Raw genomic sequence first — 25,000 nt, forward strand, 5'->3', positions numbered from 1 at the left:
CTATAGTGTGGCAGCCATGACAGACATGGAGCTGGTGTTGATGCTAATTGATGTTTCCTGTTAACATGGCAGAGACCTGCAGAGGCCAGCAGACAGGCCGAAGGCAATACACACTCACCCCTTTCATCACACACATTTGAATTCTTTATTTGAATCCACCTGCAGGAAGGATTCACATATTTCCATATCTTCCTAACTCACAGGTAAAAGCTGCAGAGAGTGAGATATGTGTTTGAGTGTGTGTGTGTTTGCATACTATGTGTGTGTTTTTAAGTGTGTTTACGTGTGTGTGTGTGTGTGTGTGTGTGTGTGTGTGTATTTACGTGTGTATTTTCGTGTGTGTGTGTGTGTGTGTGTGTGTGTGTGTGTGTGTGTGTTTGGTCTTGTCTATTTACATCCCCATCAATGGGAATGTTATCTCTGTGACCTGCGTGGCCTCTTATCCAGCGAGTGCAGGGATTCCCAGAGGTTGCTGTTGCTGTGCAGTGAGGACGACCTCACACAGAGTGACTCAGTCTGCTCTCTCCTCTACGCTCATGTACACTCAACACTCCTCTCCCCTCCCCTCCAATCCTCCCCACTCCTCTCCCCTCCTCTCCCCTCCTTTCTAATCCTCCCCACTTCTCTCTCCTCCTCTCCTCTCCTCTCCCCTCCTCTCCTCTCCCTTCTCCTCTCCTCTCCTCTCCCCTCCTCTCCTCTCCCCTCCTCCCCCCCCCACTCCTCTCCCTTCTCCTCTCCTCTCCCTTCCAATCCTGCCCACTCCTCTCCCTTCTCCTCTCCTCTCCTCCTCTCCCCTCCTCTCCTCTATAATCCTCCCCTCTCCTCTCCCCTCCTATCTCTTCTCCTCTCCTCTCCCTCCCCTCCTCTCCACCCCTCGCCTCTCCTCTCCTCTCCACTCAACTCAACTTCTCTCCACTCAACTCCTCTCTCCTCTACGTTCCTCTCCTCTTTTGTCCTCTCCTCTCTTCTTTTTTCCTCTTCTCTCTAGTCCTCTCATCTCCTCTCCCCTCTCCAGTCCCCATTCCCTCAGCTTTCTCCTTAAATTGCCCTTCCCTCCCTCTCTCCTTCCCTCTATTCTCATACCCCCTACCCTCCCCTCCCCAACCTCTTTCTCTCCTTCTACCCTCCTCTCTCCTTCTCCTGCTGCCATGACTGCCTATGGAGCTCTGCAGCAGCTGTGAGTGTGTGTGTGTGTGTGTGTGTGTGTGTGTGTGTGTGTGTGTGTGTGTGTGTGTGTGTGTGTGAGAGAGAGAGAGAATGTGTGTGTGAGAGAGAGAGTGTGTGTGTGAATGTGTGTGTGTATCAGTGTATGTGTGTGTGTGTGTGTGTGTGTGAGAGAGAGAGAGAGAGTGTGAGTGTGTATGTGTGTGTGTGTGTGTGTGTGTGTGTGTGTGTGTGTGTGTGTGTGTTCTGTGCCTGTTGTTCTCCGTAGCAGCTGACTTGCCCTCAGCCTGCACATCTGTGACGTACTGTAATGTGTGTCTCGCTGCACCAACCTACCATGTGACCCTGACGCAACTTCAGGAAAACCTGTGAAGATGCCCGCTCACCTGCCCACTCACCTGCCTGCTCACCTGCCTGCTCACGAGCCTGTCTGTCTACTCACCTTCCTACCTGCCTGCACGAACCTAACAGACCATAGAACTCAGCAGTCTGGCCTCACTGAATAACATTCCAAAACCAGCACCTTCAAGTGCCTTTAGAACCTTAAAATAGAGAATAGCACTCAGCAGTCCGCAGGCTGCAGCAGCGAGATCACAACACATGATTGGCATGATGTATTCACAACACACCACATGATTGGCACAATGTATTCATATGTCGACTTTTTTGCCGCGGAAGGGGTGGGATGTGTGTAGACAACTGCCATATTGGCGTTACAAACTAACCCCATGCATTTCTATGGAGGATTTTTGAGTGTTGTGTCTCCTCATTAGAAAGTCTCTGCTTAAAGTGCCTTTATGCCTTGTAAACACACAGCTAAACACAAACCAGTTATACACACACAGCTAAACACAAACCCAACACTGTTACACACACACAGCTAAACACAAATCCAGTACAGATATACACACACAGCCAAACACAAACCCAACACTGTTACATACACACAGCTAAACACAAACCCAACACAGTTGCATAACACACAACTAAACACAAACCCAACACAGTTATACACACACAGCTAAACACAAACCCAACATTCTTATACAGTGCGTTTAAAAAAGCAATGCTCAATGTTTACATGCGAGCACTTTTTAATAAATATCTCAAATCCACATTCACTGGGTCACTCAACATGTAACTAGGTCTGAATATTAAGGAAGGGTTAAAAATAGCACACACACACACACACACACACACACACACACACACACATCTATAACATCTATTAAAGCACAACTATAAAAAGGCACATATTAAAAGCATATGCTTTGCAACTCTGCAACAAGAAGCTCTCTCTCACGTGCACACACACATATACACATATACAGTACACACACACACACACACACACACACACACACACACACACACACACACACACACACACAAAAGCTTTTCCATTCCCTTGTGTCATCATCCTATAGCACAAAGAGAGCAAAAGTCTCCCAGGGCTTACTCAGACTTAAAATAGACTGCACCATTCAATGCACACAGGCACGAGTCTGTGTGTGTGTGTGTGTGGGTTTGTATTTGCATCACCTCCAGTAAGATGGTGAATGGCCCCCTCTGGGGAGCAAGATGCGATCAAACACACGTCAAAGAACAAGGACACACACACACATGTGCGTACACAGACACAGACACAGACACAAACACGCACACACACACACACAGAGCCAGGGCAGGATGTCCCCTCCCTCTCATGGTTGGTAAATGATGACTGCTTCATCAAATGGCGACGGTGCCACTTTGACACGTGTTTTATTTTTTATTTCTCTTTTTCATCTTTTTATAGGGCAAGGACAAATCACACCATTTGCCTCTGTCCTCAGTTTCACCCATGCTCACCATAGTCTCAGACGTAAGAGCACACACACACACACACACACACACACACACACACACACACACACACACACACACACACACACACACACAAAGAGAGACAGAGGAAAAGAGAAAGAGAAAGGACCAGGCTGTTGTATACAGAGACACACATATGCACACATGCATGAATATGAACACACACACACACAAACACACACTAATATTCTCCTCATGTGTTCTACTCAAAATGGGTCATTCATTCAGACTGGGGGGGTTATTGGCTCTGTTTCTGCATTCATCTTTATTACAGAAATGTCAGATTGCATAATGCAGGGATCACCCACGTTGTTATAATTCAAATAAGTGAACCAGTATTCCTATTTTGTGTGAGTGCTATTACCTATGTGTGATAGAGAGCAGTAACAGTGTTCTGAGTGTGTCATAGAACCTTAACAGTGTTCTAATGTGTGATACTGTATACTGTAAAATTGTTCTGAGAGTGTGAACCTTAACAGTGTTCTCAGTGTGTAACATGGAACCTTAACCTTAATTTATAGCTACTGTATACGCACATAGTTATAGCTGACATGACCTTGGACTTATATGAACCTGGTTCTGTTGCTGACATATTTCACTAGTCAACCTACACACACACACACACACACACACACACACACACACACACACACACACACACACACACACACACAGAGACACAGACACAGACACAGACACACACACAAAGACATGCTAATTTGTCGTATTAGGGTGTAAATTGGGAATGATTTCTGTTGAGCTGCGAGAGGACAGGTGATAAGCCATAAAGTGCACATTCTCCATGGCTCAGAGGCACTGGCCGCCATTTCACTCCCTCGGACTGGCTTTTGCCTCGGACACATCTCCTTATCCGCTAGCGCTCCAAAACTCTTTCCACTTCCTGCTGACTTAGCGCTGCCGCCTTCACGCTCAGATGCTCTCACTGCACGGTATCCAGCCGTCACAAACACCCTTCTCACCATCTGAAGGTGTCAGACCATCCCCCAGTACAGCAGGCTGCCAGAGTGTCCTCAAGAACAAGCTCCTCACCCTGCCATGGTGTCCAACACAAAACCATCGTGACCACACTATCACCCTGCCAAGGTGTCCAACATACTCTAGAACCATCATGACCACACTATCACCCTGCCAAGGTGTCCAACATACTGTAGAACCATCATGACCCCACTATCACCCTGCCAAGGTGTCCAACATACTGTAGAACCATTATGACCACACTATCCCTATCACACACTATCAGAACCACACTAACACTATCACACACTATAAGAACCACATCAACACACTATACCACACTATCAGAACCACATCAACACACTATACCACACTATCAGAACCACATCAACACTATAACACACTATCAGAACCACATCAACACTATAACACACTATCAGAACCACATCAACACACTATACCACACTATAAGAACCACATCAACACTATAACACACTATCAGAACCACATCAACACACTATACCACACTATCAGAACCACATCAACACTATCACACACTATTAAAACCACATCAACACACAATCACTATAACTAGTATAACAACATCAACAGACTATCACTACCACACACTGTCAGAACCACATCAACACTATCAGAACCACACCAACACACTTTCACACACTATCAGAACTACATCAACACTATGACACACTATCACACTATCAGAACCACATCAACACTCATGACAGACAGCACACATCCCTTACCACAGATGGCAGAGAAACCACAAGCAGAAATCAGCAAGACCCTGATCTTTCTGCAGGTGTGGGGCAGGTTAGACCCCGATCATTCTCCAGTTCTTTCTCTGTATCTCATTCTCTCTCTCTTTTTCTCTCTCTCTCTGGCTGGGAAGAGTTATTTTAAAACACTGCCTGTCAGATCTCAAACACAACTACAGCATCACCATGGTAACAACATCTGCCATTTGGCCATCCGTGTTGTTAATAAAGTTCACTGTTGCATTACAGTGTTGCATTATGAAGATCCATGACTATGCCGATATCCATTACAACTAAACGACAAGATTAATATGAATACATAAGCACCTCTCATTAGCCATGCCACGGGAGAGGCCTGTCACACACACACACACTACACTCGGAGGCAGTCTCCTCCTCCATTAGCCCTAACACAGGAGATGCCTGTCACACACACACACACATACACACACTGCACTAGGAAGCACCCTCCTCCTCCTCCTCCTCCATTAGCCCTGCCACAGAGGCCTGTCACACACAGACATATACACACACACACACACACACACACACACACACACTAACTGGACTTGGACTGAACTGGACAACCTCCTCTCCTCCTACCACATTCCTCCTCCTCCTACTCCTCCTCCCTTCCTCTCCTCCTGCCCCTCTTCTGACTATTGGCAGCAGAACACAGGAGTAGGGGCAGCACAGTGGCTTTAGTGGCAGTAGAACACAGGAGTGGGGGCGGCACAGTGGCTTTAGTGGCAGTAGAACACAGGGCTGGGGGCAGTAGAGTGACTTTAGTGGCAGTAGAACACAGGACTGGGGGCAGCACAGCGGCTTTAGTGGCAGTAGAACACAGGGCTGGGGACAGCACAGTGGCTTTACTGGCTAGAGAACACAGGGCTGTAGATCTCTGTGATCAGCTGAGACAATGTGTCTAAACTCACTTTCTTTAATTTCTCACTAAACAAGAAACCATTCAACAAAACTCACATTTTTGACGGGCTTATTTGAAACTAGTCAAGAAACCATTCAACAAAACTCTAAATGTTTACCGGGCTTTTTTGAAACAAATCAAGACACCATTCAACAAAATTCTAAATGTTTACCAGGCTTATTCCAAACTACACAAGAAACCATTCAGCAATAGTTTCAATGTTTACAGGGCTAACTGTAAACTGGGGAAGCTGATGCTGTAATGTTGTAATGTGTGTGTCTGTGTGTGTGTGTGTGTGTGTGTGTGTGTGTGTGTGTGTGTGTGTGCGATGTCATGAAGCTGATGCTGTATCTGCGTTCGAGTGGTTCAGGCTGGATGTGTGAGAGCAGCTTCAGCACTGTCAGCCTGAACGCTTCATCCTCTTCTCTTTCAGTGCTCCAGGCATGAGTCAAGCCCTAAAAATAGCCCTGCAGAGGACAGAACTAGTGTGGGAGGACCTGCAACCTCTCAGCAACAGGTACAGGTGAGTCTGACTACCTGTAGGGCTATCTGAGAGAGAGAGAGAAATCTGACTACCTGTGGACTATCTGAGATAGAGAGAGAAAGAGAGAGAGAGAGATGATGACATAACCACAATGACTTTTGCAGACCACAATATTTCCCGACTGTTGTGTTCAACAAGATTAACGTAAAGGTGTGAGTGTACACTGTTGTGTTCAACTAGACTAACATAAAGGTGTGAGTGTACTTTTGCAGATAATAGACATTTGGTCACAGGACTGCGCAGTGCGCATCAGTGTCTTGTGACTCCTTTGGCTGTTGTGGATACATCTCAGAGCAATGGGGTATACTACGAATCTCGATTAGTGGGTTAGCGAGATATGTTGCGCTCAAAGCCAGGGTATGCTGTGACACGAAAGTGGATCTGTTTTAGTGTCACTATATCACCATGGTATCTTATGCTGTCAACCAAACCTGGTCGGGAGGTGGTTATGTGCTAAGTTATAGCTCAAATCATGTAATCTACCGCCCACTGACCAATCAATTGTCTTAAAAATTAAGTTATCTCACATGTAGGATTTTGTGATATATCTTACAGGTGGAGCTCCGCCTCTACTAACATTTTGGATCTCGAATGCGCTTTAATAGTGCTGTGCGTGCAAATATCCCACTATGGACGTGCATACCATACAACAACTGATGATAATCAATTTATTTGATGTTATAGTTAGACACAAAAAATGACCGCAGTGTAGATTTAGCTATCGCTCATGAATGCGGAAGTAATTGTTTTTAAAGAGGCGGTCTTGTGCGTCCCCACTTTTCACGATTGGCTGTCATCCCAACACCGAGAACGCACACAGATCTGAGCTGAAAGCCTAGTTTGACAAATATATCACATAACTGCAATCGTAGTATCACTTAACGTATACCCCTGAGTCAAGGCTTTGTGAAGCCTCGATATGTCTACATAGCCTAGATGTATGTCTAACGTGCTTCGTAGTATACCCCACTGGAAAAACAGCAGACACATATGCACAGTCAAGGCCTTTTCAGTCTCTTGACAGGTGTAACGAAGCAAGGCAATTCAACTAAAGCCATCCTTACATCAAAAGACTTTGACAAGGGCTCTCTGAGAGAGGAAATATTAGTGTTGTTTGTGTTGAGCTAGTGTATAAGTGGTGTTTGTGTTGAGCTAGTGTATTGGTGGTGTTTGTGTTGAGCTAGTGTGTTGGTGTTGTTTGTGTTGAGCTAGTGTATTGGTGGTGTTTCTGTTGAGCTAGTGTGTTGGTGGTGTTTGTGTTCTTGTTAAGCTAGTATGTTGATGGTGTTTGTGTTGAGCTAGTATGTTGTGGTGTTTGTGTTGAGCTAGTGTGTTGGTGGTGTTTCTGTTTAGCTAGTGTGTTGGTGGTGTTTGTGTTGAGCTAGTGTGTTGGTGGTGTTTCTGTTGAGCTAGTGTATTGGTGGTGTTTGTGTTGAGCTAGTGTGTTGGTGGTGTTTGTGTTTGTGTTGAGCTAGTGTGTTGGTGTTGTTTCTGTTGAGATAGTGTGTTGGTGGTTTTTGTGTTGAGCTAGTGTGTTAGTGGTGTTTGTGTTGAGCTAGTGTGTTGGTGCTGTTTGTGTTGAGCTAGTGTATTGGTGGTGTTTGTGTTTGTGTTGAGCTAGTGTGTTGGTGTTGTTTCTGTTGAGCTAGTGTGTTGGTGGTGTTTGTGTTGAGCTAGTGTATTGGTGGTGTTTGTGTTGAGCTAGTGTGTTGGTGTTGTTCTTGTTGTGCTAGTTGTGTGGTAGAGTGCTACTAATGTTTGTGTTGTTCCTGTTGTGGTAGCGTGTTTGTGTTTTCCTGTTGTGGTAGTGTGTTTGTGTTGTTCCTGTTGTGCCAGTGTTGACAGCATCTATATGTGTCTTAAGTAAGTGTTAGCTGCATTTCAGTGTGTCTGTGTTTCTGTTACTATTTCTGTGGAAGATTCTAAGTCTCAGGTTGGCTCCTGAAACCGTTTCCACCTTGTTCTACTTTACTGTCTTTTTTCTATCAGGTTGTATCGCCTTGCACTACTTTGTATTTTTTTCTACCAGGCTAAGGTTGTATCACGTTGCACTACTTTGTATTTCTTTCTACCAGGCTAAGGTTGTATCGCCTTGCCCTACTTTGCAGTTTCCCCGTGGGTGTTCGATTGTAGGGCTTGGCTGCGGTTTACTGTATTTCTCCTACAGGTGATTCAGGATTATTCTTCGGTTCAAGTGTGCACTTAAAGAAAATAAAAAATGTTCCGCATCTGGCTTTTGAAAAAGGAGGCCTACAGGGACACTAATCTACATTGTGCATACTTGTATGAGGCTCTTATCAGTTAACAGTTACAAGGTGGCAGACAAGAGAAGAGGACAGAGAGAGAGAGAGAGATAGAGAGTAAGGGTATGTATGTATATGTCTGTTTTTTTTCCTTTTCTGATGATTGGCCACACAATTGTCTTATGCCCCATGACTGTTCCTTCCTCAACACACACGCACACACATACGCAAGCACAGCTGGCTTTAGAACACACACACGCACACACACATACAGTACACACACACACACACACACATGCACGCCTGATGTGAAGGCTTCAAAATACACACACACACACACACACAGACACACACACACACACACACACACACACACACACACACCCCATCTGATGTAAAGGCCATTCATTTGTCATGAAATAGAGTCCATTACCCAATGAATCTCATTAGCGGGACCCGTCTGATATTGATGACCAATTTGTTTTTCAATGGGAAAATGGCAGCCAGTCAGATGAGACGCGCGCCTGGACCTGTAGTGATGGAGTGAAATGAAGAAAGCTTGATTATTTGCAGGTGTCTAATTCACAGGGCAACGTAGGAAATTCAAAGAGTGCAATTCTGTGTGGCCATCAGCATCTCAGAGAAACTTTGTCTTATCTTACCTCTGGCATGAATGAGCAGATTACAGAGTCAGTGGTGCAAGAACGAAACAAGATGCAGAATTCAATCTCGAAAGAAATGAATTCTGCTCTGATGATGTGGAGTAATGAAAAACAGCCCTCTTGTTCATCCACTTTTAATTTAAACTCTGATGACCAAGAAGAATTGCTTTGACAATTTCTAAGGGCTGCCGGACTGAATTTATGATGACCTGCAGCAAACATTTCACTCCATCAAGAGTTTCAGTAATGGGTACAAAACGGACTACAAACTTCACGGTTAGTTGGAGAAATTTATCAAAATTTCCACTTTAAGCTAAACGTTTTATTATAGTCAGTCTTCATCGGTCATGCATGCACTTAAAGCCAATGTTTTATTCTAGTCAGTCTAGACCTAACCCTAACCCTAAATGGCCTGACTTACTGTTTTATTCTAGTCAGTCTAGACCTAACCCTAACCCTAAATGACCTGACATCATGTGTTATTCTAGTCAGTCTGTATGGCTCACACATGAAAGGGAAGCAGCACAACAGTATCCAATACATTTGCACTTCCTGTTTCACAAGGACCCGGACCACCTACAATTTCCTACCCGGAATTTCCCAACTATTAGCCGCGGCTTGTACATTCATTTTGCAAAATTTGTTCAGCTATAAGGTTAATACTCAGGGGCAGTTAATATGGTATTAATATGGGTGTGTTTCTTTTAACATAAAACATTGTCCTGCGGCTAATACACAGGCAATAACTGTATACAGTACAATATGTGTACATTATATAGACAAAAGTAATCCAAAGAAAAAAAGGCTTGAGCTATTTCACTTCATATGTAATGATAATGAATCTAGAATATTTTTAAGTTTTACTTTTTGAAATAAATTATGGAAAACAATGAACTTTTCTCAGGATATTCAATTTTTGAGATGCACCTGTAGACTAACTGCAATATGTATATCTACACAGTTCAGTTCTAAGGGATCTACACAGCTCTGTTCTAAGAGATTATTCAACGATCTGTTCTAGGGCATCTATCTACACAGCTCTGTTCTAAGGGATCTGCACCGCTCAGTTCTAAGTGATCTACACAGGCCCGTTCAGCTTGATGTGTCTGCTCTCATCTCTGCCTGTGTGGGCTAGCCAGAGATAAACATGCTCAAGCTGCTCGGGAATAATTTACCAGCTCCTCACTGCAACATCCTCCAGCACATCTGACTCAAGACTCCTCTGGTACTCGATATGACCAGTGGGCCGGCTTACCAAGACGGATAACCCCCTCTACTCGATATGCACGCACACGCACACATACACACACACACACACACACACACACACAGAGACACAGCAGTACAGCAGAAGATTAATGACAGCTTCAGAGTAATGCTGTAATTGAACTGCACCATTACAGCACTGTTAAGAAATATGTTGCCCACATGAATCTTGTGTGAAGCAGCTGGAAATCTATACTGGACATGCTGGCTAGGCTAGGACTGAACCCAGGTGATCTACATGCTGGTTAGGCTAGGCTAGGAGGCCAGGTTAGGTGTGGCATGGCTTCTCCGGGCTAGTCTTGAAATGATTCCAAGTGATCACGCCCTCGGCAGCCCTTGGCCATTTTGTCTCCCTTTGATGACATCAGTGGCAGGCTCCACAGGGGCTCACAGCACAGCTGGCAGACATCACAGCTACTGTGTGTGGGCCAACTGCCTACTCTCTATACGGTTAGATATTGTAAACTTGATCTCTAAACGGTTAGATATTGTACACCTGCCCTCTAAACGGTTAGGCACTGTACACCTGCCCTCTATGTGGTTAGATACTGTACACCTGCCCTCTATACTGTTAGATACTGTACACCTCTCCTCTATACGGTTAGATACTGTACACCTGCCCTATATACGGTTAGATACAGTACCATCTGGCCCTCTGACATCTAGGCAGTTAGAGGCTATATATCTCCTTCCTGTAGGCTTTGGCTGTCTGCTCTGTGTGGTTATTGGGTGTCCTCAGGTGAATGATAAAGCCATCCAAAAGGAGAGAGAAGAGCGGTTCATTTTTCTGACAGACCAGATGCAAATGTGACTTGTAATTTGCAACGTAATTGATGAAAGTCAAGCTTCAGTTCAATGTTTCCTCTGATTGGGGGGCATGCCACATTAACAGGAGTGCTGTGCCATGAGAAGCACAGCACTCCTGTTAAGTGAGCATCCATGTCTTTCACACAAAGAGGATAACATGAATGTAAAAATCATAGATGTGCCAAGATATAATCATCGGGGCAAAGTTGAGAGATGCATGATTAATTTCCGATTAGCTAATTACATTAGTTCAGATTGCTATTTCCATTAAAATCAATTAATTAAACAGCCTTAGGAGAGAGCAATGTTGTCTATGCTGCAGGGGTTTTGCCTGCTCCAGCTGTATGGGAATTTAAAGTACAGTAATATTGATGAGTATATCTGGTGTATACTACGGCTCATTAGGGATATATGGTCTGCTATTGGCTAAAGTTCCATTAGGATATAAGGTAATATGTTCTGCTATTGGCCGAAGCTCCATCAGTATAATATGATCTGCAATTGGATAAAACTCCATGAGCAATAAAGCAACATTGTGTGTTATAGATTGCACAAATGGCAGACAGTAATGCTGTCTACTATTGACGAGAGCGCTATATGGAGGCTATATGCTATAGGTTAGAGGTCTATAGGTTTGAGTCCATGTGTTGTGGAGCAGCAAAGCTCTCCTGTCAGCTGTCAACATTTACAGCATTACCAGATCTCCATCAGAGCCTCCAGAAACATCTGAGCAAGGCTGTCATCACTGGACTGCTTGCAGATGCAAGTCTTAATTCCAGAGGGCTTGTAACTTACCATGAACAATGCAGACTTCCGCTGGAGAATACTTGCTCGAGCTCAGAACGATGAGGCATTACAACCCTCCATAACAACTGTTGCCATGTCAACCAACCTTCCGATCTCAGTGAGCATGATAAATAACAGACTCCTGTATTACATCATTACTGTCAAACAATACCCTAATGCAAACTGTGATTTATGACGGTAATTATCCAATCTGTGCATGATCCACTCCTCTCTAAGAGCTCCTCAACAAACATAAAGCCTTTTAAGCACAATTAGATGTGCGCCCCTACCACAGTTAATCATGTGCAAAATTTCCCCCAGCAGATAAATTAATAAAAAAAACGAGATGACACAATACCATGCTGCATAAACAGCCATTATACTCCCTTAACAGACTCTCCCAGCTGAATTAAGTACCTCAGTCACTGCAATCTCTAGGAAATGTTTCCACAGTAATGAATCCAGCGGTATCTCTTCAGCATGACATTTCAAATGCGACTGAGAGTATTAAAAGCACTAGGTGCCTTTAAAGATCTCCCACTGTTACATCTGCATGGCTTAATATCATATCCACTCTCTTCCATACCTGTATACTGGTGGGAGGTTGATGAAAAAGATAACTTTGAAAACTTAATCTACATGTTATAATTGTGATTTAATCATACAGACCCCATTTTCTCTACATGATTTAGCATAATTCAATATGTATTTCTAAATGGCTCTCTTCACTGAAGTTATTTTATATTCTAGGACTAGGGTTAAGCCATTGACAGGAAGCAGAACATAAACCTTTTGGTCATCTCTGAGTTTAACAGCCAATCTGTACACAGCTTCACTGTCTCCTCCAATCACAGCATGACCTTGCCTTTTCCCACCAATCACAGCAGGACCCCACCTTTTTCCACCAATCACAGCAGGACCCCAGTCTTTCCCAGCTATCCCACAACCCTGCCAGGACCTCTCAAACCTGACTGTTCTAATGGCTCTAGAGCCTGCTAGAACTGTTTCTCTGGTCCTAACACATGTACAGCCTGCCCTACGAGCTCTTCTTCCTCTGGTTCTGAAACTTCAGAGGTTTTGATTTTTTAAAAGGTGAGGTCCTGCTGGGATTGGTGGGGAAAAGGTGGAGTCCTGCAGTGATTGGTGGGAAAAGGTGAGGTCCTGCTGGGATTGGTGGGGAAAAGGTGGAGTCCTGCAGTGATTGGTGGGGAAAAGGTGGAGTCCTGCAGTGATTGGTGGGAAAAGGTGGAGTCCTCCAGTGATTGGTGGGAAAAGGTGGAGTCCTGCTGTGATTGGTGGGGAAAAGGTGGAGTCCTGCGGTGATTGGTGGGAAAAGGTGGAGTCCTCCTGTGTTCCCATTTTTGATTCTCTGCTGAGAGGAAGCATGTCGCCATGTTCCCCGGTACTGTGTGTATATTAAAGCCAGGAGCGTCACTACAGGAATCTGCTGACGCCATCGCACACACACACACACACACACACACACACACACCCCGCCACCTCTCTGTTGAATCTACAATTATGGCTTTATTGGAATTACAAAAGATTGTGTGCTTAGGCTGAGAGCAGAGAGGGGCTGCATACAGGCAGCCGAGCGACCGGAGCTTAACACAGCACGCCGACGACGGCCCTGAGCAGCGCTTTAACAGCTTAATCCTTTTCATCACACACACACACAGACACACACACACACACACACACACACACACACACACACAGCACAGGACATGAATATATAATAAATACATCATAATACATACATAATACATCAGACTAATGGCTGGCCAGCACACCAGTAAAGGATATGACACACAAAGCCTGTGTGTGTGTGTGTGTGTCTCTGTGTGCATGTATGTGAGTGTAGGTGTGTGTGTGTGTGTGTGCATGTATGTGAGTGTAGGTGTTTGTGTGTGTGTGTGCAGGCGTGTATATACGTGCAGGGGCGCCTGCAGGAATTAATGCTATGGTACGCACACCCATCACCCCCCAAAAAAACAAACATTCACGCGTGGACAGTATTTTTCCTTTAGGTTCATGCATACATAGCATAACAACATCCACATGCAATAATGCAACAACAACGTCTACAATTACCTATTCATTTGGGCAACTTTATACATCACTATACAGGCTAAAGCTACCTATAGCTACTGTAACGTCTGGCTTTAAACAGCTGTAATGCAGTCGTTCTGACAAGCACACCAATTGCTTAGCCAACCTTGTTCTTGTCCATCTTGAATAGCTCCTCTAGCTTTGCTGCCTCCATCCTTTCTGTTTTTGTTGTTTAAACTAGTGATATCCATGATGAGTATTGAGTTAGTGAATTAGCTCAACATTGTGTGCTGATAACCATATAGAAAGCCGCGTTAATTTTTATAAGTGTTCACTAACTTTACTAAATAGAAAATTGTAAATAGCCTGATGGCATGCAACTAATGGGATACTCTGCATAGTTGGAAAGGTATGGTAGGCCAATATGGTGTGAATATACACACACACGAGGTAAATTTTCTCTCGTTGTTGAGTGATGGTACGCACAGTGCGTACGGACGTACACCTGCAGGCGCGCCAGTATACGTGTGTGTGTGATTGTGGGTGAGTAATTACATCCATCACACACACACGCCTTGTCTGCTCATGGCCGGATTAAGTGGCCCAACTAGTGTGATGTAATAAGGGCTCCTTATGCTGTCTGTACGTTATGTAATGCGGGCTCTCTATGTCCCCTGTACATCATATTGTATAAACATACATGTGTGTGTTTGCAGCCTGTCTGTTTCCATAGCGGCTGCAGCAGCTAATAGGCTCCATGGGGAGCCGGAGTTAGATAGCGAGCAGAGGCATCAATGCTGCGGCCTCACAGCAGCAGCAGGGCTGAGCAGCACAGGCTGTCTAAATACCCGCCTGCTGGCGCAGAGCAACACGGAACATACAACTCCAGCGCTGCAGAACACAGAACTCTACTAGTGCAGAACACAGGGCTCTACCAGTGCAGAACTCATGAAAGACACAGGCCTCATAAAGAACCCACGCCCATACTGTTGAAACCCACACCTTCAGTAGTGCAGAACCAGTGACTATAGTGAAAAATACCCATACCTTACAGACCTGTCCCTGTAAAGAACCGAGGACTGAACAGTTGAATATCCACACCTTCACAACTGAAGAACCCAGGTTTGTACCAGTGATGCCCCGGGGACTGTGAGCTCTTTGGCCTTTTTGACTCCTGATCCACATGTGCAATGATATACATCAACAATGCAGTATTTTCATTGTAATCAGCACAAATTAACCCTGTGATTCTGTGCCAACATTGTGAATTGGCATATGGGCTGTAGCCTGGGCCACAACCATAAAATGGAATGCTACACAAATGAATTCCCGATGGGTCGATAATGTTTTTGAGGCCGGGCTGACGTGAGTTTAAAAACAGGCATGATATTGTTGTTTAAAAACAGGCATGGTATTGTTGTTTGTAAGTTTGTTGTTTGTGCAATCACAGCCCATCACTCTAACGCCCAGCGGCCCCTCCCCACAGTGCTGGTAATAGTGCAGTAACAGCTGTGATGATGAACTGTCATGCAGGTCTGTCATAAGAGTGTGTGTGTGTGTGTGTGTGTTTGTCTGGTGTGTGAGTGGGTACCGACCCTTACAGAAAATTTTAGATGGGCGGTGGTGATAAGTGTTTAATTGCCCTGGTTTCCCCCCTTAAATAGGAATAGTCCAAACTAATGAAAACAAATTATGCTAAATAGATTAGCGTTGCTGCAACACAACTGCAAGAACTCTGCTTACTTGCGGCACGATTTCATGGAATGGAAATACTCCGCTGCTTGCGCGCTCCGCTGCTTCAAAATATAAAACATTTACATCCAACATTTATATTTAAGTTGTCTTGATAACTTATTGTATATGCTGTGCAATAAAAGCCAACTTAATATGTCATTAATTCATTTAATCGAATAAATTGTGAATAACGTGAATATATCACCTCTCAGCCCCCTCAGTCCCCCCCAACACACACACGCGCACACACACACACACACACACACATACACTCCTCTCTTCACTTCTCAGCCCCTTAGTCCTCTTCACACACACACATACACTCCTCTCTTCACCTTTCAGACCCTCAGTCATCTTCACACACACACAAACACTCTCTCTCTCTCTATTTCTATCTGTCTCTCTCTCACACACACGCACCCCTCTTCTCCTCTCAGCCCTAATCCTTAGGTTCAAGAACACCACTCACCGAAACACAAGGCAGCGCCATATATAGATACTCTCTCACACACACACACGTACGCACACACACACACACACAAACACACGCGCATACACACACAACACGCAGAGCCAAGGTCCCTGGGCCATACAGCAGGAGATGTAGTACAGACACTGTGTGTGTGTGTGTGTGTGTGTGTGTGTGTGTGTGTGTGTGAAAGTAGAGAGAGAGAGAGTGTTTGTGTGTGTGTGTTGAGGTGTCTGTGCCATGCAACGCCTGGGGATCACTAAGGGAAACTTTATCACATCCAAGACGAATCCGCCCGAGGCTTAGCAATGACCTGTTAATTAATCCACTCTGAACGCTGAACACACACACTCTCACACACACACACACACACACACACACACACACACACACACACCGCACACCTCAGAAACAATCACATGCATCCAAATAAGAAAAAACACACACAGAGACACACACACACAGACACCACAAAAACAATGATCTGAGGGTGTAACAGAATAAAACATAAGAATTCCACTCCATTAGGGGGACACTGATCAACCCTTTAACAGTAGAGGTCCCACTGGCATGGAGGTAGCACACACACACACACACACACACACACACACACAGTAGGTAGTGTGAGAGAAAGAGGGGGCTGGAGAGAGGATGGGGGCAGGTTGGAGTGAAGGGACTGAGAGAGAGGGGATGGATGGACAGAGACAGAGAGAAAGATTCAGAGAGAGAGGGATGGGTTGACAGAGATAGAGAGAGGGATGGAAAGAGAGGGATGGGGTTGAGAAATGAAGGAGTGAAAAAAGAGTAGAAAACAAGATGACCACAGCAGGGGGAAAAAATGGAAGGTAGGAGGAAAAGATTATGAAAGGACAATAACAGAGACAGATAACACACAGGGAGAGAGAGAGAGAAAGAGAGGGGGAGTGGGGAGGGAGAGAGGGAGAGAGAGAGGGACAGACAGGGTGAGTGAAAGAGTAAGAGGGAGAGGGAGAGTGTATGTGGAGGGAGAGAGAGAGAGCAGGAAGAGAGAGTGAAAGAGAGAGGAGCTGGCGTTGTGCTGGATAAATGTGATGCGTTGGTAGCGGTGGTATCGATCGTGCGGAGGCCACTACATGAATCAGGTGTGTGTGTGTGTGTGTTTTTGTGTGTGTGTGTGCTGCCGGCCTCCACTAACAGGCTGAGCTCCAGGGGCTTCCAGAGCGGCCAGCGCATCAATCAGCTCAACACGTGTTGACTGTGTCATGTCCCTGCTGAATACACACACACACACACACACACATGTATATATACTGTATATATACACACGTCGACTGTACCATGGCCCGGCTGAATACACACACTCACACACACACACACACACACACACGTGTCGACTGTGTCATGTCCCTGCTGAATCCACACTAACAGGCCACTTGGCATGAGGAACAGCTGACCTACTGGGCTCACACACACACACACACACACACACACACACACACACACACACACTCACACATTACATACAGCATATGACTGAATGTGTCTCTGTGCATGTGTGTGTGTGTGTGTGTGTGTGTGTGTGCACCTGAGCCAGTGCTGTGATGATTTCTGTAGTGTATTGAAATGGACTGTAGGCTCGATGTATGAAGACAAAACACATACCAATCTTTTCTGTTCCCAGAAAGCAACGCTGTGCCTTGCCATATTACGTGGAATTGACTAAGCTTTCACTTCATCAGGTAAACAGCACTCATCACTGCCCGTCGCCACCCTCTAATGGAATATGCCCACAACTGAACCGTATCGCTTAATCACAAGCGCAGTTGAATGGATTCAACCGACAACATTAAAAGGATTCAAATGTAGCGATCATGAAATAATGCAATACATGATAATAAGATGTCATCAAGCAGAGAGAAAACAAAGAGCAGTCGTTCTAGTCCGCTCCAAACATACTCAAATTATCTGTGCAAGTAGGCTATGATGACACATTTAATAGCCTACTCTAGCAGGTAGTGGATGTTGTGAAATGACAGTAAGACAGAAGTTGCTTTCGACATTTCAACAAGAAGCAAAACTGGAGCTCTGAATATTAATTCTGTTGTTTCTCTTGTGTCTCTTATTGACATATTTTAACCACAATTTGGATTACACCTGCTTTTAAAAGGCGGACATTTTTCACTGCAAAACAGACAGTGCACTGTTTTCACTCATATGCCAGCATACGTAATCAATCGCTTCTCCTCCCAAGTTTTGACTCCATACTCCCATTTTTCCCTTGACCTTCCCATACATGCATATGCATGAGTGAGAAATGCACGGTTCACCATACGATGTCGATGCCATGTCCTCCATGGCCTTTAGAACCTCACAGAGCCTCTCTCTCTCTCTCTCTTACAAACACACACACACACACACACACACACACACACACACACAGTAGCATCTCAAATGAGCAATAATATTGTAGTACATCAGCGCCTTTAGACACTGGGCATATGTGCAGGAACAGAGTCAATCTGACACCAATCATTAACAGCATGTCAACAGAACCTCACACACACATACACATGCACACACACACCCACAAATATACACACTTCCATTTCATTGATTAAGATACTCCCTTTTCTCTCTTTTAGAACATGTTTCTTATCTATCTCTTCCCCTTAGAACACTCATTACCCATTGCTCCCCTTTAGAACATGTTCCTTATCTAACATGTGCTCTTTCTCCTCCACCTCTCTTGTGTAGAACATTCACTTCCTTTCTGTCCCTCCACTTCAGTGCACTCTCTCCATCTCCATCTCTTCCCTTCAGACAACGCGTTCCCTCCTCTCCTGCTCTCCCCCTCCTTTTCTTTCCTCTCCTCCTCTCCTCCACTCCTCTTCTCTCTCCTATGCCCTCCGTTCTCCTCTCTTTTCTCCTGTCTTCCTCTTCTCCCTTCTCCTCTCTTCTCTTCTGTCCTCTCCCTTCTACCTCTCTACTCTTCTGTCTTCTCTCTTCTCTCATCTGTCTTCCCTTCTCCTCCTCCCCTTCTCCTCTCCTCTCCCTTCTACCTCTCTTCTCTTCTGTCCTCTCTTCTCTCCTCAGTCTTCCCTTCTCTCTTCTCTCTCTTCTTCTCCTCCCCTCCTCCTCTCCTCTCTTATCGCCCCTCTCTTCTACTCTCGCCTCATCCTCTCTTCTCCTCCTCTCCTTCTCTTATCCTCTCTCTTCTCCTCCTCTCCTTCTCTTATCATCTCTCTTCTCCTCCTCTCCTTTCCTCTCCTCTCCTCCTCCCTGTCTCTGTCCCCTAGTCACAGAGCTCTGTTTCTACAGACACACTTGACACAAAGACTCTGAAATATTTACAGGCCTGTTGTTACTGATCAAAAATAAATAAACAAGTAAACAAACGTCTCCTGATGACTCATCTCTCTGCTGGCGTCCTTTTTACTCATTTAAGGTGCAATTATCCACAGAGCTCAGTGCCCACAGCATGGCCTTTACATCACACACTGACACCTCTGAGTGTGTGTGTGTGTGTGTGTGTGTGTGTGTGTGTGTGTGATGTGTGAGAGACTTTGTGTGAGTGTGTGTGTGTGTGTGTGTGTGTGTGTGTGTGTGTGTGTGTGTGTGTGTGTATGCATGCAAGAATGTGTGTGTGAGTGTATGTCTGCACAGAGGTGAAAAAGTATCAGCTCAATCAGCATCACTCCTTGTGATGACATTGGGTCATGCTAATACAAACATAAACACATGCACACACAGGCACACACACATGCACACACACACACACACACACACACACACACACACACACACACACACACACACACACACACACACACACACCGGATCAGACGCACAAGCACCATACGTGTGTATTTATGAGCACGACATACGGTACATGTGATCTAATGACGCAGGAACCTTCATCTGTGTGCACCTGTAAATGTGATGCAGACCTTCATCTGTGTGCACCTGTAAATGTAATGCAGACCTTCATCTGTGTGTACACCTGTAAATGTGTTGCAGACCTTCATCTGTGTACACCTGTGTGATGCAGACCTTCATCTGTGTACACCTGTGTGATGCAGACCTTCATCTGTGTACACCTGTAAGTGTGAATGCTTCCTGTGGCTAAAGCAGGATATCTACTGTTGTATGTAAAATGTACTTTTTTCTTTCCAATAAAGTAAAATAAATCGGTCAAATTTGAAACAGTAAGGTTGTGCAAATGACCTCTTCCTGGACATAACCAAAGATGAAAATCCATAGCCTAGCCATAGACAAAATCAAAACCACCAGCGCTATAGTTCAACACTATGTTTGTTTTATCAGTCTGCATGCTTCACAGCCCATCAACCAATCAGGACTCTCCAAGCCAATAAAGTCAGTCCCCAGCTCTGTGTGTGTACATGAGTGGCGTCCCTGTGTGTGTGTGTGTGTGTGTGTGTGTGTGTGTGTGTAGGGGTGTGTGTGTGTGTCCTCTGTTTGATTACTGAGTCGGCGGAGCTCTCTGGGGACCTGCCCCCTTTGGTGGAGACAACAATACCATGTTTCTGAGTAGCTCCTGAGACACACACACACACACACACACACACACACACACACACACACACACACACACACACACACACACACACACACACACACACACACACACACACCCTCTGGTGGAGACAACAGCACAATGTTTCTGAGCGCAAATGAGGTTAAGCAGCTCCTAAGAGAAACCCCTAATCACCCTAATCACGTACATTAGAGCAGCACACACACACACCAACACAGATACATTCTGAAAAAGGGGCAGTTAACCTCCCCACTCACTCACAAACAGTGAGAGAACGATAAGAGCAGCTAAAAGCAGCTAAAACACACACACACGAAAACAGAAGGCCGATTAACCCACATATACACACACACAGAAAATGTGAGATAACTCTATATCTCTTTTCTCTCTCTCTCTCACACACACAAACACACACACACAAACACACTGAGAGATAGCTTACTCACACACACACACGCATACACATGAAAAGGCTGGCTAATTTAAAGACAACCTCACAGGCACACACACACACACACACACACACACACACACACACACATACACATGTGCAGGAAGGGTGAGCTAAGTACCTGTCTCTATTCTTACCCTCCGTGTCTGCTTATGTAATGTGTGTGTGTGTGTGTGTGTGTGTGTGTGTGTGTGTGTGTGTGTGTTACAGCTTGGTACAGGTTAAACAAATACACTTCTTGAGGAGAAAACGCAAATGACTGTTGGAATGGCATTTGGTTGCCCTTATCGCCTGTCGCTGTGGGAACCTGTAGAAGATGTTGCTGTGGTTCAAATATCACCACGGCGACCTGTGGAACCACTTGCCTTTCTGGGCCTCCCTGTCACCATGCCGACTGGCAGCACCCTGCCTACTGACCTGATATGCCTGCTGCAGAAAGTGGCCGTCCTCATCGCCATGCCGACTGGCAGCATCACAGCCACCCCCTGCACACGGCGAGTCCTGAGGGGCGCCAGACAGCAGGGTGCATTCTGGGTATTATCACCCATTTCACACAAAGCTGCTTTGTAATGAGAGCAGCGGACACCCACGAAATTGGTGAAGATTCCTCCTTTTTTTTCTCTTTTCCTCCTCTCCCTTCTACTCCTCTCCTCTCTCCCCCTGCCCTCCTCCCTTCTCTCCTCTCCCCTCATCTCCTCTCTCCCCTCCTCCTTTCCCTTTACCCTCCTCTCCCCTCTCCCTTTCTCCCCCCTCTATCCTCTGCCCTCTCCATCTCCTCCTTCTTCCTCTACCCACTTCATCTCCCCTCTCCTCCACTCCGTGTATCCTCTCCTTCTCTAATCTTCTCCTCCGTTCAGTCCCTTAAAGGCCAGATCTTGTTGTCAGTAAGTGACTGTATGAGGCTCTAAAGGCCAAATGTTGTTATCATGAACTCCGTCTCGGAGGCTTTAAAGGCATTGGCTCCTAGAACAGGACGGTAGCTGCTTTCTGAGGGGTTGGGCAGCAAGAGGGCCCATCAAACATCAGCTGCTCATAGAGGGGCCACATTCTACCGAATATTCTGGGCTTAGCGGAGGTCTCACGATTAGGATCCACTGAATTTGTCTGGCATTCATGTTATATAACAACAGTGACTGACTGGCAGTGGGTACCTCTATTTAAAGCTACCAGATAAATTAACATGTTTAAATTACAAGAAATTGTAGAATTGTAACAAAAATCACAACTCTAGACACATGCATTTACAATACAAATTAAGCAAGATACTGCATTGGCATCATGAACCCAAGATGATGATGATGATGATACTAATAATAATAATACATTTCTTGAATCACATGCAAACAAATACAAACAAATTGATTCAAAATCAAACATGGAAATTAATTTGAAAAAAGGCCAGAACTGTCTAGCAGGGGGCATTAAACCTTGTCAACTTAAGTGTCAGTTCGGTTAAACTGTTTCGCAGATTTTTTTTCCATAGGGGTCATCCTAATCGTTTTAGAAATAGGGAGCTGGTTGATCGTTTTCGCTCTAAGTACGATGTCACTGTATGAAAACCCCATATCAAGGTGGACGCTGATTTAAAATTCATCCCCTTCAAACTGCGATCTTGTGTCGTCAGCCGTTAAATTACCTGCAATTAATGGACCAATTTCCAAACGGAGGTCGTGTCGGCGTTGTGTACAGCAGGTAACGGAGCGAGTATCCCGCGCGTCTCACAGTAACCACAGGCGTCTGGCGACCCCCAGCGAGCAGCACGTGAAAACTTTGCTCTAATTCATTTATAGAAAAAAGAGTATTAATGTCTGATTGTCTAAAAATGAATCTATTTGGTGGTTCCGCCTCACAGAACTGCAATAGCAGATCCAAACATCATACTGAAGCAGCCGGCCCGTGCCGTTCTGTGAGACATGTCTTGGGGGAGAGGAGTTGTTCGTTCGAACAGATGTACCAATGCAACTCTTCCCGTTGCGTCGATTTAAAAAGAGGGCATTTGGCAAAGGGCGTGTATTGATGGACAGATATCAGAACACACACGGAATAAGACATGATTAGTCGCGATGCATTTTGCAAAGTCATTTCCCGTTCTTTCATGTACATAAACACATAAATCTTACCTGCGAGTGATACACCGTTTTATCCACATTTTCTTGACACCGAATCCGCGTCAGTGGTTCGGGAATCCTCCCATTTATGGTCGATCCCACAAATGTCGATAGTTGCTTGTGATAACACTTTTAAGTTAAAGACGTTACTCCGACTGTCCTTAACGCATTCATTATAAGGCTTTAATATCCTTCAAAGCGAAGTAGACGGTAGCACTCCAGATGCACGCTGTCAATCCTCCTACAGCGCACACTGCAAAATATCTCGCAAAACAAGGACGTTTCGAGTCCGCGATTACTTGCCAGTTATTTCATCCTTTAGTATGGGCTTGGTTGGTGATGACAACCCTCGACCATGGGCAGGTGGTTGTGTCTAAGTTATTCTCAAATGTTATCTCCTGAGCCCGTGTTTCGATTAAAGTTTATGAAATCATTGGAATATACTCCACCGAAAAGTCAAAAGCTATGGAAACATAATCAGGTCGGCGAGGTGAACCGTAAAAATTTCCCGTGGGTTCTGCCTGAAAAATGACCACGCACTTCTGGTCATTGTTGTGTGGTATACCAGCGCAAAAAGCTCAGGACAATGTCCAGCCGACAGACTTAAATAAGGACAATTCCTAGACGTTCCTCAAAGCGCCTGACATTATCAGACTTGGCACTAATTCGATAGTTCCTCCGTCTTTGAAGACTCAATAGAAGGAGATGATGAAACGCGCGCGAGACGCGGAGGGTTGAGAGGTCTGAGTTTGCAGACTCGCGGTGCTGAGCGCGGGCAGAGGACGCGAAAAAAAACACTTAACATTTGGACCAAGTGCGCAATGTACGCCGCGCGCCGTATTCCCTGCCTCTTCGCGTGCCCAGCTCTGTCTGACTAACAACCTGCCAGTCCTGCCTCGCTTGACACTTCCGTGACGTCATTTTAAAGTAAAATATGGGATATTGTGATCCTCTCCACACCTCCCAAAAATCTTCTACCCACGAGAGCACTAGTGCGCACGCCAGCTATATGGTTCCGATTTTAGCATCAGCGTGCTCTTCAAACCGAACGTCCGGACCCCATCCCCTATGGATCGCTATTAGCTGAGTGGCATCAATCACTCCGGCCGAATCCCTCAGAGAGAAGGGCTATGCACCAAGAGGACGGGCTCCGAGGGGACCACTCGCTCATCCCAAGGTTAATATCATGTCAGGCTGGACTTTAAAAAAAAAGCATCGGCTTCCCCAGCTCTGGAGCAGCTAGTGGCCGGTTCATTTCAGAGGCTGAAATATTTATGAGTTCAGAGTTTTCACATCCTAGGTGCAAGCGCTTGAGAAAAAACATGAGCCGCTCTAAACGCCCTTCAGGTGCTCTGATACGCTCTGAGAAAACAAGCGCTGGAGTTATCTGTCAGGGAAATGTTTTTGCAATCAGCAAATAAATAAATAATGTTTTTGTTTTCAATCCAGGGGGCAGAATCAATGCCTTCCACCAATCACAAATTTCCATTTAATCAAATTTATGTTGATATGCTCCTGCTGCCACATGTCTGGGATCAATAACATGCCCGATACTGCTCTCATTAGTAAACTGTCATCCCAACATTTGACTGAGTGAAAGCGAGTGACAGAGAGAGAGAGAGGGAGGGAGGACAA

At 45.2% G+C, this 25,000-nt stretch overlaps 1 protein-coding gene across 1 annotated transcript in view; it reads right to left on the minus strand.

Moving 5' to 3' along the window:
- Nucleotides 1–24,445, minus strand: part of ajap1 (adherens junctions associated protein 1) — a 63,590-nt gene extending 39,145 nt beyond the window's left edge. Inside the window, exon 1 of the mRNA XM_048240292.1 lies at nt 23,378–24,445. Within this exon, the coding sequence (XP_048096249.1) occupies nt 23,378–23,406 (29 nt within the window). The 5' untranslated portion in view covers nt 23,407–24,445. The remainder of the gene's footprint in view (nt 1–23,377) is intronic.
- Nucleotides 24,446–25,000: the final 555 nt, after the last annotated feature.

This window comes from Alosa alosa, chromosome 4 (genome assembly GCF_017589495.1).
Source record: "Alosa alosa isolate M-15738 ecotype Scorff River chromosome 4, AALO_Geno_1.1, whole genome shotgun sequence".
Taxonomy (NCBI): Eukaryota; Metazoa; Chordata; class Actinopteri; order Clupeiformes; family Clupeidae; genus Alosa; species Alosa alosa.